Raw genomic sequence first — 14,707 nt, 5'->3', positions numbered from 1 at the left:
GGTCGAGTTTATACAGCCATGGTGGAAAGCAGGCTGCACGAGATGAAGCTGGTAGCCAGACCGGCTGATACTCCAAGTCTTATCAAAACGGATCCATTGGTACCTGCATTTTCCCAACCCTTTTCATAGTATTCCACAAGCTGATATTAACATGAAGTTACAAGTACATCGCTCATCCATCCAGGCATTTTTGCCGCCGTTACATAGATCAGCTCTCGTGGAACCCTAAATGTCACAACCGCTCTACAAATAAAGCATACAAGTTCAGCCTATACACCATTTCCCAAATCAATGAAACAAGATGCCGATCCTACATCCTCGCTAGCTACTAGTCCTCTCCATGCTGTTGGTCCTGGCATTCTCTCGCATCTTCTCCACGATATGCCTCCCTTTCTCTTCGATAGTCCGCCTCTTCTCCTCCAGCTTGTCTCCCATCCTCTTCCCGAAATCCATCATCCGAGCTCGCCTCCCGCCTTTTCGCTTCACGTCCTCTCCAATGGGTGATGCTGACACCTGCGGCTGCTCCCCTGCTGGTATCACTGCCCTCAGAGATGTGGACATGGGAGACATAACTCTACTTTCTGAAGCATCTTCCTGGAGTTTCTCTGTGATCAACAACGGCTTCCTCAGTTCCTCATTTCCATCGCTATGGACACATTCACTAACTGGAGTAGATGAAGACTGGCTGTGTAATGATGCTTCTGCCATAGGCTCTTGTTTTGCCTCGTCAATGGATGCCACTGCTCTCAATGATTCCTCGCTCCCACTTGATGAGTTGGGTAAACTTGTCATCGGCCTTTTGCTACTAGCATCATCATTTGCGCCACCTTCCTCAGGGTGAGCTGGTGGTGTAACTGTAGCATGGCTTCTCATCTCAGTGGGTTCGTGATTTAGCCAAATAAAAGGAGCATCCTTGCGAGGTAACCAGTCATCCTTTTCTGCCAACATCCATGGCATGGAGATGCTTTCACAATTTGGAAGCACTAAGCTATCTCGAAGCGAAGCCTGAACAGTGAACCATGTTTTACAATCAAAACAACTTTACCAAAGCAAGAATATGCTCAGAGCAAAACGTGCATTCAATACCTTGAATCTGTTACCAATGAGTGCAGCGATATGACTGTTGGTGATTTTCCTATCCCCAACAGAAGATTCCAAATCCCATTCTAGATCAGGCATTGACGTAAATCCATACCAAATTTGATCAGAAGGAGGGGGCTTCATATGCACCCGCAAGACACCTCGAACAGATGAAATCCTTATTGCCAGAGAAAGAGGAACCTGCAGCGGAAGGAAATGCATCATACATGTAAAAGTATTTCTAGTAACACTAATAATAGCTAAGGTTTTGAAATTAAATGTCCTATTTATGGGGGGACTCCTATGGCGCACTGGTAGAGCCCAGGGTTGTGGGGGTTAATAAGGTCAGGGTTCAAGACTGACTCTCCTCATAAACAAATATCACAGTGTATTGCCATTTCCATTATCTTGTTATGCTTTCATCAGGCATAGAATGTATAGAAGTCCTACTTAAACAGTTTTAAACACTTTGAGTCAGCACCTATCAGGACAAAGGTGACATGACGCAGAAAATTGCAGCAAAACACATGGAGACAGAGGAAGGAGCAAACCTGCGAGACATGATCGGCTATTGAGTGCAGGATAGTTTTCCATCTTGATATATATGCTGAAGTCCATCCAGTGCTCTTTGACTGACTTGATGCATCTGTTACACAAGCATTGAACTATCACATTCATGATCCAAATCGAAGTTTGATGTATACGAGTTTTTACCCTTTTCCTTTATGTTTCTCTCAGCTCAGTACTTTGTCACAAAGATATATTAGCAAACTAAAGAAAGGAACTGTGAATTCTAGTAATGTGTACCTAATGTCCTCTACATGGATAAATAAATCCTAACAATATTAAACAGTCAACCAAAGGAATGAAAAAGCTGTTGGACCGTACATTCTAGCAATGTAATACCTTAAGTCTGAACAATCATAAATAAGAAAAAACAGGACAACATACTCCTTAAGGTACACACTACACAAGTACTCCCTCTGGTTCTCTAAAGCAAGTCGTTTTGGACATCGACACGGTCTTTAAGAAACGACTTTGACTGCAACTTTTTGCTATAAAATATTTATAAAATATAGTCAATATATACTTTTATGAAACTACATTTTGAGATGAATCTACTTACATCACCTTCATATTTTCAAACTCAACCCAAAAGAAGTTATTTGTAGTCAAAGTTTAAAACGTTTGACTTAAGACAACCTCAAAACGACTTGCTTTAGAGAACCGGAGGGAGTACACAATTGTATGAATTTGTCTTTATTGTTCAAACAACCATTGAATCACTGCACTACATAAGAACAAATAATGGTTCCAGTAGATATATTAAACAAGGAAAGACATAAGAAACTAAAAGAGACCTGCTTCATCGTTCTCCCCAGTTGAAGAAGCTGATTTATGCGAGCCTTTAAATTGGTTACCATACTGTTCAATACTCTCAAGAAGATCAGAATCAACCTCTCCATTAGCATCTGCTCCAAAATTACTTTTCATGATGTCCTTTTGCAACTCCGGTTCCTGAACCTCAAGCCTTGTTTCAATGTGCAGCAGTATCCCACTCGAATACTCAAAGTCAACTTCAAAGGCCCATAATTCATTAAGATCCAGCGGAAGGACTCTCATCGCATGCACATAAGGTGGAAGTTCTCCAAGGCTAAAGTTTGTAAGTGTAATTTCACCCACATAAGATGGAGTCCTCATATTTGACAGAGTCCTCTGACCAAACAAAAGAATAATTAATAAAAGATATTGATACAAGTGTATTTAAAGTGAGCAGTATATCAAACCTGAATGCGTGCTTTGATGGCCTTGTTTATCTCATCACTCATTTTAGCATCGAAAAACAACCGTGATGACAGGAGGTTCCAACAGAGTGTACCTTCATCAGCAACACAATCATCTGCATTCACCTCAGACGAAGTTGAAAGCTGTCCAGTTTGATTCAATGCAGCAGGTGGGGCAGTGGCTTTTACAGTATCTTGCGATGAACTGCTACCGAGCTTGTCCTCTTGTGGACCTATTAATGCTTCAATAAATGGTGCACCCTGATAGCTGCGCAATTTATCAAGTATCTTTTTTTCACCTTGCACTGATGACCCCGAACTTGTTTTGCCATCTAAGGGTGCCTTCGTAGATGCCTTCTTTGCCAACTTCTTGAGGAAAAGACGGACTTTTGAAGATCCATCAGTCTTTGATGTCCTGTCCATAACCTCATGGTCCTCACCAGAGAGTATTGGAGGCTTTAGGAAACATGGGTATTCAGAATTCAATGATGATATATAATTGAGGAACTTTTCGCTCAGCTTGGCATGCCAATTTAATTTTTCCTTGTCAGCAGTAGCTGCAATACGGAGTGCTTTACACCATGATTCCTTCTCCCAGGAAGTGTCTGCATAAAGATAGCATACCTTGCTTCCATTATAAATCTCACTGTCCTTGCTTTCTAATTTTATTGGGTACCTCTTAGCCCTGACAGTTAGCAACAGAAGTAAAGTTACATCAAGAGTGAAGTAAGATAAGTCAATGATCAGAATCAATCCTAAAGAACCTTATAGGCAAAGAAATTTGATTGACAAGCACACTTAACTACATTGTAAGATGAATTTCATTTGTACAGAAGTTCTTTCAAGAAATAAAATGGACTTAAATTTATCCGATTGCAACATATACATAACCCTAAGGCAAAGCTTCCAATGTCCATATTATTTAATAATATACTTAAGGATTATATCTGATAACTAAGAACGCACAGTCAAATTCAACAAACTTGTCATGTTTACACGACAAGCAGTGGTTGATGAGTAACTGACAAATGGTATTTAGTTTGCTAGCACTAACCATTTATGTGAGGGCATACTTGACGCAGAAACTGCAAGGACCGTGCAGTTCAAAAGCTCAATGGTTGTTTGGGAGCCATCAGGAGCAGACAAACAAAGGGAGTGTCCCTTGATTTTAGCCATCTTCTTTGCAGGGAAAACCTCCAAGATATTCTTCTTCTCTTTTGTCTCTTTGGGACCTCCAACTGACAAGCGTTCATTACTAACTTTTGGCATTTTTTCTGGCTCCAGTATCCACAGAGAACCCTGAAAACATATATCGCTACCTGTCAGTGTCAAAGGTAATCTAGTTTAAAACAAAATACAGCTAAGAAAGGGCATCTATAATAAGTCGATAAATGTGATACACAGGAGTTGGTATTACATCTTACAGTGGCAGAACAAACAAATGGTACAGACAAGAGGGCTTTGGAATCAATTTGCAGTAAGAATTAAGAAAGCAGCAGCACTGGCTTTACGATTGAGACACAGACTCCCAAACTATTTTTGGAAAAGAACATCAAGCAATTGGGGGGGTTGAATTAATCGACATGGATGCACACATCAAGCAGCAACGCAAGGAAGCTAGTGAGGTACAGCTGCAAGCAGTGCGGCCTACATAATACAGGCTCCATCACAACACATGAGGAAAAGCTCCTGGAGTGAGCTTCCGCTCGCTCGAAAATCAGCGAAGCGGGGAGGGGACGATGGATCCTAGAAACCGCATCTCCTCAAAGCTCCACTCCAGCAAAAGGCAGTTACTCCTCTCACCCCCACGGCAGTGGATGCCCTAAGCTAAGGGCGGACACGAGCGAGCGAACCGAACCGAAGGGAGAGCTGAGCTAGGCGCAGCAAAAGGACGAACGCGGCGCCCCCACTCACCTGCTTCTCGTAGGGGAAGGGGCGTTCCCCGGGCAGCTCGTCGGCGGCCGGCGGTGCGTCCTCCGGCGCAGCCTTCCTGCGGCGGAGGCGGCGGAGCAGCAGTAGGAGTGCCGCCGCCTCGAGCGCGGCCAGCGCCAGGGCGCCGATGAGGAAACCTAGCAGGAAGGGCAGCAGCGCCATCGCCGGGCGCCGGCGACGTGGGGGACCTGGGTGTCAGGTTTTTGGGCGAGCGGGGGAGCGGATTGTAAAAAGAAGAAAAAGTGGGGTGGGGGTGGGGTGGGGGTGGGGGGGCGTGGACTGCCTGCCTTTCTACTTTTCTTTTCTTGTCTTCTCTTTAGCGTGCCGCCGTGTACGAGAGTCGAGAGCAGAGATTTTTTTTAAATTTTAACATTTTTTGAAAACTAATTTAAAATCTAATATGGTCGGTTTTTTTTTACTAACATTTTTTGCATTGCCCTGGCGCTGCCAAATGCCTGTGCCGCGTCATGCATGGTGGCGCGGCAGAGGGCTGACGTGGCGATGACTGGAATCGCTGACCGCTAACGGGGCAGGGCCTGCCGCGCCACCGATCTTGGCGCGGCACTGCCGCGCCCTGATCCGTGGCGCGGCAGAACCGAATAAAACCCCCGCCGCCAGTCTCACTGCCCGAGCAGCAAGGCCGCCTGGCCGCCGCGTCAACGTCCGTCCGCGCCAGCCCACCACCAAGCACGCCGGTCGCCACACCACGAACGCCGGCCGCCCGACCCTCTATTGCCGCCTCCCTCCCTTCCCTTGCATTCCCCGGCCGCCTCCCTCCCTCCTCGTCCTCGTGCAAGGTAATGACGCATATTTTATTTTTGTTTGAATGGTGGATAGTATATTATGAATGGGAACTAAGTTTAGGAGAAAAATTATGTTTGGAAACTATGGTCTACGGTTTGAAGAAATATATTAGTTTGATTTTGTCAATGTTAAGGTTAATTATTTAGTTAGAAGTATGTTTACCATGTATATTTTTGTTGCTATAATTATCGGTTATATTATTTTAGTTACATTGCAAATGATTATATTTTATATTAATTTACGTTGTTTTGATTATGTTTAATTTGAACTGTTTTATTAGATGGAAGACATGTTTCGGAAGCAGTTATGGCGAAAACGGGGTCGTCCTAGAGAATTGTACCTCGACGAATCTAGCAAAGATGCCCCCCGTCCCTCCTGAACTCCCTGTCCCTAACTGTGACTGTGGTCGTCCGGCCGACGTGTTTCAATCGAGACATCCGGACACAGCGGCTCGTTGCTTCTACATGTGCAGTCGTTTTAATATAAGTAATTGTTTCTGTATATTTTTTTCTTCATTTGTATTACTAGGTTACTAATATTTTGTTGAATTTTTGTTGTGTAGGACCATGAGAGGTGCCTTTTCTTTCAGTGGATCGACGGTGCAGACAAGTTTGACTTCAGGTACCTCTTTTTCGACGATTAGTGGAGAGGGCGACATCCACGAGAGCACTTCGAGCGGTGGGTTCCACCTCCTCCTAACCCCCCTCCAATGACAGCTAAGGAGAAGCACTTAGCCACAGTTATACGACTCGAGGAACCTCCTCTGTGCCATTGCGAAGACCGAGCCATAATAAACCCTAACAATACGTTGGAGTTTATGTATCCAAACAAGCATGAAGTAAGTGCAAAGTGTATGTGTTAAAATGTTAAGCTATATGTGTCATGTACTAATATCACATTATTTAGGTGTATTCAATGGCGAAGTGTCGTTTCAAGGAGTGGTTGTATGGTCCTAAGAACAAATGGCCCGAAGAAACTTCAAAAGCAAAGCAAAAGAAGAAAGAAAGTGTCGGGTTCATAAACCCAGGGTCCCTCGAGGACCGGCTTCCGCGCTAGGGCTCGGTCTAAGAGTCTAAAAACAACAGGGCAAAAGAACAGTCCAGTAACCGATCGGAAGGCCAGGCCCAAGAAGAGCAACGCCCGCTCGTCAGCTACTTCGCCCCACCTCTCCGACCGAAGCGCTTAATTCGGGCTTCAACCGCCTCCGGACGGCCTCTCCGATCGGAAGGCCTGCCCCAAGCCCTACCTCCGACTTCGACCCCGCGTCCCTCCGATCGGGGCTCGTAAGAACCCTGCTCACCGCTCTTCTCTGACCGGCACACTCAGTGCCGACTAGAGCCATCCGACCGGGGACGTCCGTTCGGTAGGAACCAGAAGACGTGCGGAGAAAGGCAATGCAAGTCCCACAAGTCAAAACCACTATACCAGGGACCATACCCTGCACAGAATAGTACTCTGCAGCCACCTGACATAAACAGTGTTGTAGGCGCCGACATCTCCCTCTACAGTATTGTAGGGGCCGCTAAAACTCCCATACGGTAAGACCCCCCGCGTGTCTCTGGACATCGATAGCGGTATGGGCACCAGGATTTACCGTACCGGGTGTACATAGCGTGACTCATCACATGCCTCTAGGCATCAAACAGTTTTTGCAGGTACCGACGTCAACCCTTCCTGAAGAAGATAGCGCAACCTCCCATATGCACCTGACATTTACAGTGACATCAACAGTGTTGTGGACGCCTACCATTATCTAATCCTCATCAACGTGGGCAACAATGCTTAAAAACATCCATACCCTCTCCCTCTTACCTGTAAAGCCATCCCCTTCATCTATAAAAGGGGATGCACTCCCTCCAACAGAGGGGACCGAATGATCGAAGACCGATTCTAGTAGGCCAGAGTTCCTTAGATTGATAGCTCACAACCACAGAATCATCAAGTTTTGACCGCAAGCACACGCTTGAACACCTAGCTCATAGCGAAGTTCCTGTCACTCTTGGCCCTTCTGGTCGGAGCCGACCGGACCTCTTGTACACCTCATCTTTCTCCTTCTTGTTTGTAACCCCACTGCAAACTTTGAGCACCTAGGCTCAGGAATAAAGTCACCGACCAACCCCGACTAGACATAGGGCACGTTGCCTGAACCAGTATAAATCCTGTGTCATTGAGTGCTAGGCCACCTCCGATCATAACGTACAGCAAAACTATAAATATTCACTAGTTGGTCACTTTCTGCACCGACAGTTGGTGCCGTGCGTGGAGAAGACATTGTACGTTCAACACTTTTTGGTCATCGGATGGCCCACTTTTCCACCACCCTCGTCGCGGTGGGCTCGGGCGATACAATTCGCTTCGGCTCGCTGGAGTTTCCCGCGCTCTCACCCGCTGGAATGTCGGTTCCACCCATCTTCGAGCCATCCCAGGCCTTCCTCTTTGGAAGCCTAGACTTCGTCACCGACCAGCTCGGTGTACTACACCTCCGCGAGGAGGCTCGCGACCCAGCACCCATCGGAGGGACGTCCTCCATCGACTCCGAGACGCGCGACTTCGACTACGCGACATCTGTGCTTTATTCCGAGCAAACTCTCTGCCCAAACCCCGCTGTGAGTAATATACACGCTGTTATTTACTCACTATCCTCTATCTTCCGCCGATTACTTGGTGGAACCCCATTGTCCCTAACACAACCACCGTACGACCAGTTCCCCTATGGCCTCGCATCTTCCACGGACGCATACGCCTGGGGGCGTCGAAGGATGCTCGCGCCGCCCCCTCTCGCATCCAAATTCATGGGAATGGCGAGCTATGCTCCCACCTATTTCTTTGACCTCATGGATGATGATGGCGAGAGTGATGGCTCCAGCATCGGCGACATGGCACCTAGCCACCGTCCGTCCTGGGAGTGCGCCATGATGGACCCTCTGGGACACCCACCGACGGAAGCGGAGTTCTCACGGACTCATGTCCCTCCGAGCCCTCATGCGGAGACCCCCGAGCTCACACGTGAGCACGGGGAGGGTCTACGACGACAGTGGCTGTATCAGCCACCGACTGCACCAGTGCGCTCGGCGCACCACACTACGCCTCGTGCGCATAGACCGGCGAATGACGCTTGGGGTCACGCCCGTCAACCCCAGTGCAACATCCCAGTTAGGGGGACCAATCCCCCGTAGTTTGCCCAGGCCAGTCAGAACATTGTCGCCGCGGTAATGCTCCTGCGTGACCTGTCCGAGCCGAACGACCCTCATGAATGGGCGATCCACTAGAACCTCCGGGCACTACTGGAGACCACCGCCATTCAACAAGCGGAGTGCTCCGTATTGCAACGCCGACTCGTGACCTCGCTCCCCGTCTGGGGAACAGGGACATAGCAGATGGGGCACTACACCCTATCACCGCAACAACCATAGAGTGCGGCACAGGAAGTCACAATGGCACCTCACCTCGACTTGACGATCGCTCTGTGCCGATCGCCTGTCCATGCGTGGCTCGGGCCAAACCGAGACACACGCAGCAGCGACCGGAGTCCTAGCCCTGATGGCCTGGTACCGTGAACCTTTATTCAACACCTCCAGCAAGCGTCATTCCCACCGTGCTTCAACGGAGGCCATGGCAAGGGTAAGGCCAAGCGCCAGGATCAAGACGAGGGCCCCTCCACACAGAAGGGAAAAAAGAACAGAAAGGATTGCCGCCAACCGGCTAACTTCACGTTGGTCGCCGCGGCCGATCATGCGGGCATGTAGCCTAGCAAGACCCTTAGGGTCACTTTCACAAGCTTATGGAGAGCCCGTGCACCAACCACGACTATCCCGTCAAACATCTCTACAAGGACTACCAGCTCCTCAAGCGCCTGCTGAGGTAAGCTGGCAGGCCAAAGGAAGAAAAAGGAGAGGAAGCAGCAACCGAAGAAAGGGGCACAGCGGGCAAGGATCCAGACGACTGAAGGATGAAGTGATCCGACCGAACACCTACAGACTGAAGGACAACAACGACGACACTCTCTCTGAGCACCTTGGAACAGCTATGTCATTTCGTCTTTTCTTAAGTTTCAGTCTTACCTTTACTTAGCGAACGCTCCTATAAATGCACCCCGACCCAAACACCTTTCGACTCGAGGCGCTCAGGGGCTCCACTATGGGGCTCTACTACCCCTCTGTTTTTGTTTTTACTTTAAGTACTCTTTTACTTTCATATGGAGAAACTCCTTCCTACCCAAACAAAAGGGCAGTTCATTCCTTTAATTTACCTTACGTAACTTTGCTTTAGAACATTCCGACTGATCGCACCCCGCCTTTTCCTACGGTTACGACCAGCCGAGCCTCATGGGCCACGCCCTGGGCTCACAAAATTGCAGCCTATGGAACAAACGGGCAGGTACGAGAAAGAAAGAAATTTAAAACAAAATTATGCTAAGGGAAAACTAAGGAATGAAAGGAAACAAGCTTCCCCAAACGGAGCAACTCCATCACAAAAACAAAAACCGATTGCAGTCATTAAAACACACATGAACGTTTTACATAGGGGTTCCCCCCATGAACTTAAACTTCTTACGTTTACTAACTACTTATATTCATCAAGGTATTAAACTAGCTCGGCGGCATCTGCTGATGGCGCAACCGATGAAGGCGTAGGCTGCTCACTCCCCGGCAGCACGACGTTTGGCTCAATCGGGGCCGAGGCAACGTCCCCCCCCCCTAAACCAGGCTCCGTGCTATCTGTTGGTTCAGAGGCATCCTTCCCACGCATGCTTCGGGCCATGTCTTCACGGCGAACATCCATCATCCACTCGGCGGAGACTTGCTCCGACACCAACCGCGTGTGCGGCAGCAGGCTCTCCCCGATTGACTTGATGTCCTCTATGCCCAGGCCTTCAGCATACCCGCCGTAGATAGTGGCGAAGTCTAGATTCGGGTGGTACGTCGCCACCAAGGTCAGCACCCTCGACGCCCCGTAAAACAGCCCGCTCCTGACAAGCTACTTGATCGCGTCTAGAACCTCCGCCAGCTGGACAGCAAGCGCGCTAGTGCTTGGCATCGACCCGAAGACTTCCGAGACGATGAGCTGGGCAACGTTGTAGATCTGGTCAAGGTCTCCCTCAAGAGCACGTCGCTCTTCATGGGACTTGGCCAGCTCCTCCACATTCTGGCTGAGGGTCGCCTTGGTCGTCTCTAGGTCCTACTCCAGCGTCTTCACCTTTCCATCCAGCTCTGAAAAGAGGGGCGACAAGCTCAGGAACAGGCTGAAGAAAGAAACCAACGCAACAAAAAAAAAGAAAGGGAACGTACTGGCACGAGAGTTCTCAAGGGCAGAGAACTCCTTCGCCTGTCGAGTCGCCTACATGCACAGCCGGGTGTTCACCTCCTCCATCTCCATCACCCGGCCTCAGAGCACGAGCACCTCCCAGTCTGCCTCTGACCGGGCCCTCCGCTCCGCCTCCAGGGCCTTCTTTGCTGACTCCAAGGAGACCCGCTCCGACACCAGAGCACTCCGCTCTGGCTCAAGGGCCGCCAAGGCCTCTTGAAGCACCGTCTCGGTGCTCCCTAGGGATGCCCACAACTCTGCCTCAGTCTCCGCCTAGCGGGCTTTCATCGCCTCGAGCCCTTGCTCGGCGGCAGTCGCTTGCTTCGCTGCACGCTGTCCCTTCGCCCGTGCCATGGCCGCCTTGGCCACCCAGTCCTGGGACTCACGGCGAGCAGACTCTACCTGGCGCTCGAGCTCAGCCATCCGGGCATGTTCCGCCTGGAGGAAGGAAGATTTGCGGGACGACATCTTCCTTATATCCTACAAAAAACAAGCATGCTAAAGACGACTAACGAAAGATTCCAAGGCTGAGGACAAGTACCAGAAACTCACCTCCATGGCGAGCTGCAGGTCACCCTCAACCAACTGCCCAGTGAACTGACCCTATTTTCTGGGTGCTTTCAAGCTTCACAGATAGCTTGGTGAGCTCGGACACCGCGGCATGCCCTTGCCCCCCAAAAATGTCCTAGAGCTAACACTCCCGGGAATCCCGAAGGATGAACCTCGCCTTCGATAGGGTCCTTAGGGCTGGGCCACTCTAGGTCACCCTCTAGAGAACCGCCGGAGGGCCCAGCCTCCAACTAGACCACCGCCAGCTCCCACAATGACACCGCCAGCTCCCGCGGCAACACCAGTGGCTCCACCGTGATGTCCACCTCATCATCAGACGGGATCTCCACCACCTCACCCACGTGGAACACCGCCGTGCGTCCCAACTCCGTCCCGGTCGCCCTTCCCTCTGGCGCCTTCGGCTCTGACGGCAAGGATAAGCCGTGCGGCCCTCCACCCAACGAGATAGGGAGCTCGCCCTCCCTCATCTCTTCCACCATGACTAGCAGAGGAGGGGCCATGAGGGTTACCTCAGACACAACCCCCGCCATCGGCATCGGGATCGCCGCCAACACCGTCGCCACAGCCATTGCCTTATCAGCAGCTGCCCTGGGGGGCACCACCCCTAGGAGGGAACGCTGCAGGGTAGGCCTCCAAGTCTCCTGCACAGGGGTCGGTGCGGTGCTCAACCCCGGCATCCCCCGGCCATTGACAGAAATTACAGGTGGGTCACACTCCAAAAAGACTCAACCGGCAAAAGATCGAAGGGCAGCAAAGGGAAACATACCAGGAGGTGAGCGGCACAACCCTGAAGGCAGGCCCCAACGACAACGGACCTACGAGATAAGGGCTGCTCCCAGACTATGACCCATGCCCCTCACTTTAGATGGGGGCGGAGTCATCCCTTTTGGCTCCTGCCTGGCCTACGGGTCACTACGACTGCCGGCTCGGGACTCTCTGACCGGAGCAGTGGACAGAGCATCCTCTAACCATAAGTCACACGTCGCTCGGGTGCTAGTCTACTCCTCAAACCGCCCAGACTGCTCGACCGCACCCACGATAGGCAGGGCCTCCTCTGGCTACGAGCCAGGTGTTGGCACCAGTCCCATTGGCACACGAGTGCCAGTCTGCTCCTCGGACCGCCCGGCTCGCTCGGCTGCGTCCGCCATAGGCGACGACGGAACTGGCAACGCCACCGAGGGCCACGGTGACTGCATCCGCTTCACCACCCATTCGCCGATGACATACGCACTCGCAGGATGTTTCCTCGACGTAGGAACCTCCGTACACCGTGCGGCCTCCTGCTCCTCACCAGCGGACGCCGTCGCAGGGTCGCGATGCTCCACCGAGGTCACGACGACCTCCTGACTCTCCTCCTCATCGGAGAAGACCATGTCATCCAAGTCCGTAGGATCATCCGATGTGAGTTCTGACTTGACATCGCTCCTATGTTCCCCAGCCCTCATGCGCTGGGTGACCTCCTTCTTCTTCTCTTCCTTCTGTCGAACCTCCCTGGTTCTCTTCTTCTTCTGGGCGTCTATCGCCTCCTTCTAGGCGGCTTGCTGGGCCCTTCCCTCTGGTCCCTTAGGAAGGCACGGCCGGGACTTGTATCTTTCAAGCCCCTACGGAATGGATGCCTCGGGATCAAGAAACAGCAAAAGCAGAGGAAGAAACACGAACAAAATAAAGGATCATACCAGGTTAGACACGACAGAGGCATTAAACGGTATGGGTTTCCCTGCAACCGTATCCCTGGGCCTCAGCTGTAGCACCTGGCCAAGGTGACTCTAGACCTCATCGTCCGGCACGTCCTCTGATGACACACGGTTCGAGTCCGACCAGCCACCGTACTCCACATCGGCCGCATCCTCTCCTCCAACGGCGCAACCCGGTGGCGGAAGAGGGTGTGGAACACCCGCACCTTGTCGAGGCCGAGCCTTATGAGCTTCCATAGCTCCTCCTCGATGACCTCCACCTTGTGCCTCTCTGTGCGAGTGCAACCCCATGACCAACTTTTCTGCTTCACCGACCTCCCACCGGTGAACGCCAGAAACGGCGCCTTCGCCGGATTCTGGATGTAAAACCACTCCCCATGCCATCCCCGGTTGGAGTCGCATGGGGAGTACGTGGGACACACACCTCGTCACCTCCCATGCTCGGCTTCTTCTGCAGGGCGAACCCTCCCACCGGTGTGGTCTCGGTCAAATTCCCCACCGTCATAGCTCTCCCGGAGAAGAAGAGGCGGAAGAGATCCACATGCGGCTCCATCCCAAGGAAAGCCTCATAGACGGTGATGAAACCAGCAATGTGTAGCACCCCTGTCGGATTGAGGTGCTGCAGCTCCAGACCCCACTCGTTGAGGAGCCCGCGCAGGAACCAGTGCGCGGGGTATCCTAATCCATGCTCATGGAAGGTAAGAAAAGAAACCACCTCATCGGGATGAGGTTGCGGGAACTCATCCCTCCCGGGGACCCTCCAGTGCGCCACCTCCCACGGCAGCAGAAACCCCTTCGTGACGAAAGCCTCCAGCATCGACGCCTTCACGGTGGACGACCTCTAGTCTGACATTTCAGTGACTTCCTCTCTTCTCCCTCGCTCTCTCCCCTTCCTTCCCTAGAAACCTCCGTGGCTCTCAGAAACGCTCATGGCAAAAAGGAAGAGAGAAGGCGGCGGTAGATGAAGAACAGGCAAAAGAACGGAACAAAAACCCTCTCCCCCCTCCTACTTAAGGAAAAGGGAACAGCGGTTAGGGAAGGATGCACCGATCAGGGAAGCTGGAATGACGGAGCGAGAATTTCTCTCTTTTCCATTTAATGCAGATAAGACGTGCCCTGACCGATGAGATGTGCTCTGCCCGACGGAACGGCTCCTGATCAGAAGGGACGTGGCCTGGCCATGGCCCACTACTACCACACGATCAACCACTACCACATGACGGGCACAGGAACCGAAGCACCACCACACATAGGCAGCTCCCTTCCCTAGGCCAGACCTAGAAGAACCCAAATGATAGGTAGCGATAGACACCGAATGATAGAAAAGGAAGCGAAGGGGCACCCCCTGTAGGCCATGTCGACTCCGTCATGAGCGACGAACACAGGTCCCGGTCGAACATTTCTGACTGAAGCTCTCCAAACCCCATCACTCAGGTCGTCAAGGTTCCGGTCGGACATTTCTGATCAAAGCTTTCCAAAACCCCGTCACCCAGGCCATCAAGGTGAGCATGTGCTCATTAATACAAAAACTGTTCATAC

At 51.0% G+C, this 14,707-nt stretch overlaps 1 protein-coding gene across 1 annotated transcript; it reads right to left on the bottom strand.

Moving 5' to 3' along the window:
- Positions 1 to 45: 45 nt before the first annotated feature.
- On the bottom strand, positions 46 to 5,038 carry LOC136464886 (uncharacterized). Its single transcript, XM_066463836.1, has 7 exons — positions 4,779 to 5,038; positions 3,919 to 4,163; positions 2,868 to 3,549; positions 2,442 to 2,796; positions 1,632 to 1,726; positions 1,087 to 1,281; positions 46 to 1,005 (listed from the first exon to the last, which is right to left on the bottom strand). Exons 1-7 carry the CDS (start codon positions 4,956 to 4,958, stop codon positions 322 to 324), a joined length of 2,436 nt encoding a protein of 811 aa, XP_066319933.1. The 5' UTR covers positions 4,959 to 5,038; the 3' UTR covers positions 46 to 321.
- Between the last annotated feature and the right edge of the window lie 9,669 nt (positions 5,039 to 14,707).

Source organism: Miscanthus floridulus, chromosome 7, assembly GCF_019320115.1.
Source record: "Miscanthus floridulus cultivar M001 chromosome 7, ASM1932011v1, whole genome shotgun sequence".
Taxonomy (NCBI): domain Eukaryota; kingdom Viridiplantae; phylum Streptophyta; class Magnoliopsida; order Poales; family Poaceae; genus Miscanthus; species Miscanthus floridulus.
This window is presented reverse-complemented; position numbering and strand designations above follow the sequence as displayed.